This window comes from Myotis davidii, unplaced genomic scaffold (genome assembly GCF_000327345.1).
Source record: "Myotis davidii unplaced genomic scaffold, ASM32734v1 scaffold535, whole genome shotgun sequence".
NCBI classification, from domain to species: Eukaryota; Metazoa; Chordata; class Mammalia; order Chiroptera; family Vespertilionidae; genus Myotis; species Myotis davidii.
In genome coordinates, this window is record NW_006286980.1 from 1,167,156 (window position 1) to 1,169,578 (window position 2,423).

Here is a 2,423-nt window from a genome sequence, read left to right on the forward strand (position 1 = left end):
GTTGGCTCTCCACACAGCATCACTGCCCTGCTTAACATCTTCCAGTGTGACCCCAACTTAAAATACAAGCCAAGCCAAATGCCCATAAGCCGTTACAAGATCAGGCCATCACTCACCTTTCTTACACTAGAACTCTCCTCTTTGCTCACTTAGCTCCAGCTGCGCTGGCCTTTTCTCTGTTCCCTGACCACACCCATAAGCTTATTCTCACTCTGGGCCTCTGCACTAGCAATTCCCAGCGCCAACAATGCTCTTTCCCCACCTCAGCATGGTTCTGGGCTCTGCTCAAATGTCACTTCCCCAAGGAGGGGCGGTCTTTCCAGACAGACTATCTTATACAACCCTATAGTCACTACTCCTCCAATTCATCATTCCCAACATCCTGCTTTATTTTTTTAAATGTATTTTATTGATTTTTACAGAGAGGAAGGGAGAGGAATAGAGAGTTAGAAACATCGATCAGCTGCCTCCTGCACGCCCCCTACTGGGGATGTGTCCTCAACCAAGGTGCATGCCCTTGTCCGAATTGAACCTGGGACCTTTCAGTCCGCAGGAAGACACTCTATCCACTGAGCCAAACCAGTTAGGGCTTGCTTTATTTTTTCTTTAAAGCACTAATCACTACCTTACATGGTGCTGACATTGTTTATCTATTTATAGTCTGATTTCCCTCAATGTATGTAAACTTAAAGAGGTAAAGGACTTTTGCTCTATTCTGGTATCTAGACTATCACCTAGCACACAGTAGGTATCAAGTCTTTACAGAATGAATGAAAAATTAAAAAGATGTGTTAAGCCCTAACCAGTCTGGCTTAGTGGATAGGGCGACGTCCTGTGGACTGAAGGGTCCCAGGTTCAATTCGGGTCAAGGGCATGTACCTTGGTTGCGGGCACATCCCCAGTGGGGGGTGTGCAGGAGGCAGCTGATTGATGTTTCTAACTCTCTATCCCTCTCCCTTCGTCTCTGTAAAATATCAGTAACATATATTTTTTTAAAAAAGCATGTTAAGACTATTAAGGGCCAATATAATACATTGAGGAATTTATCACTTATCTTAAAGCAATGAGGATTGCTTGTAGATTTTGAATAAGGGAGTGGCAAGATAAGATTTGCTATTTGAACACCTCACTCTGGCCGTTGTGAGAATTCAATGCAGGGAGCAACGGCGGAAATGGTAAAGCAACTGTTGCAGAAGCGAGAGATGGTGGCCTCGGCGGGGCTGTGAGCGGGGTTAAGGTCAGATCTTCCAGGAGGCAGCTCGGGTAGCACCTGGTGTAACTGGACAGAGCTGTCCTCCCCTCCCGCGGGCTCCGCCCCGATGCTCCTACAGAACCCCATTCTCGCTTCTTGTTGGGCACTTCACACTGAGCTGTCAGCGTTCACAAAAGTCCTCGATTCCTTGTCACTGATTCCCCCAGGGCGGGCGCGGCGCCAGGCACCCCTGCTCTCTCTGAGCGAAGGTCACCTCCATGGCTGTGAATGAAGGTCATCCCATTTGGCGGCATGGCGAGGCCTGGATTCTGAGCTGCAGTTTGTCCCGGGGCAGCTACATGTTTCCCTTAACGCTCGAGAAAACCGAGGTTCAGCACCCCCTGGAAACGCTGCCGAGCACCGTCACTAGAGACCCGTGCCGGCGACCCCAGGACCGGCCCCGAAGCGCGGGCCCCCGGGAGGGCGGGGCAGGCTCGTGGCGCGCAGAGGCCCCAGCGCAGCAATCCGCGGCTAGGAACGGGGCGACACCCGGGCGGCGGGCAGACCCACAGGCACGGCTTTCCCGCCAGGCGGCAGAGCCAGGGACACCCCGACCTTGCCCGGGCGGCGCAGGTTCCACCGCGGCGGCCTCCACGGGTCCGATATTCCGCCCTCTCACCTCCCCCAGAGCCCGGAGGCGACGCGGCAGACACTCACGCGGGCGTGGGTTCCCGGGGAGAGTGGTGGGAGACGCTGCGGTGGAGAAGGCACGCAGGGTCCTGGCCCCCGGCTGCAGGCGCCGCCACGCGGGAAGCGACGCGGCCGCCATGGCTGCGAAGACGGCAAGCCGGGCAGGCCAAGCGCGATCCCACTCTTGGGGGCAGGCCTGAGGCCGCTACCGCGCATGCTCGGGCAGGACCAGCGCGATCCCGTTGGTCAGGGGCCGGGCCTGAGGCCGCTACCGCGCATGCTCGCCCGCTTTGTCCCGCCCCTGGGTGCATAAACAGGATACACGTGGGCTTGGGAAGTCAGCGCCAGAGTCAAAAGTGCACCACAGAAAAGAGAAAAAAAAGTCGTGAAAAGCAAAACGCTTAAAAAATATATCGAAGCAGTGAGTCCAAAGACAATTGCAAATAATGATCATAAGAGATGGAGAAATGTCGCTCACAGAGGGCAGGTGTGGTCTGGGTGGGACCTCATATGGCCCGGGTCCACCCTAGAGCCCTGCTCA

General features: G+C 54.8%; 1 protein-coding gene across 1 annotated transcript in view; it reads right to left on the reverse strand.

The window, feature by feature from the left end:
• Positions 1 to 2,125, reverse strand: part of MRPS35 (mitochondrial ribosomal protein S35) — a 52,138-nt gene extending 50,013 nt beyond the window's left edge. Inside the window, exon 1 of the mRNA XM_006758918.2 lies at positions 1,910 to 2,125. Within this exon, the coding sequence (XP_006758981.1) occupies positions 1,910 to 2,021 (112 nt within the window). The 5' untranslated portion in view covers positions 2,022 to 2,125. The remainder of the gene's footprint in view (positions 1 to 1,909) is intronic.
• Positions 2,126 to 2,423: the final 298 nt, after the last annotated feature.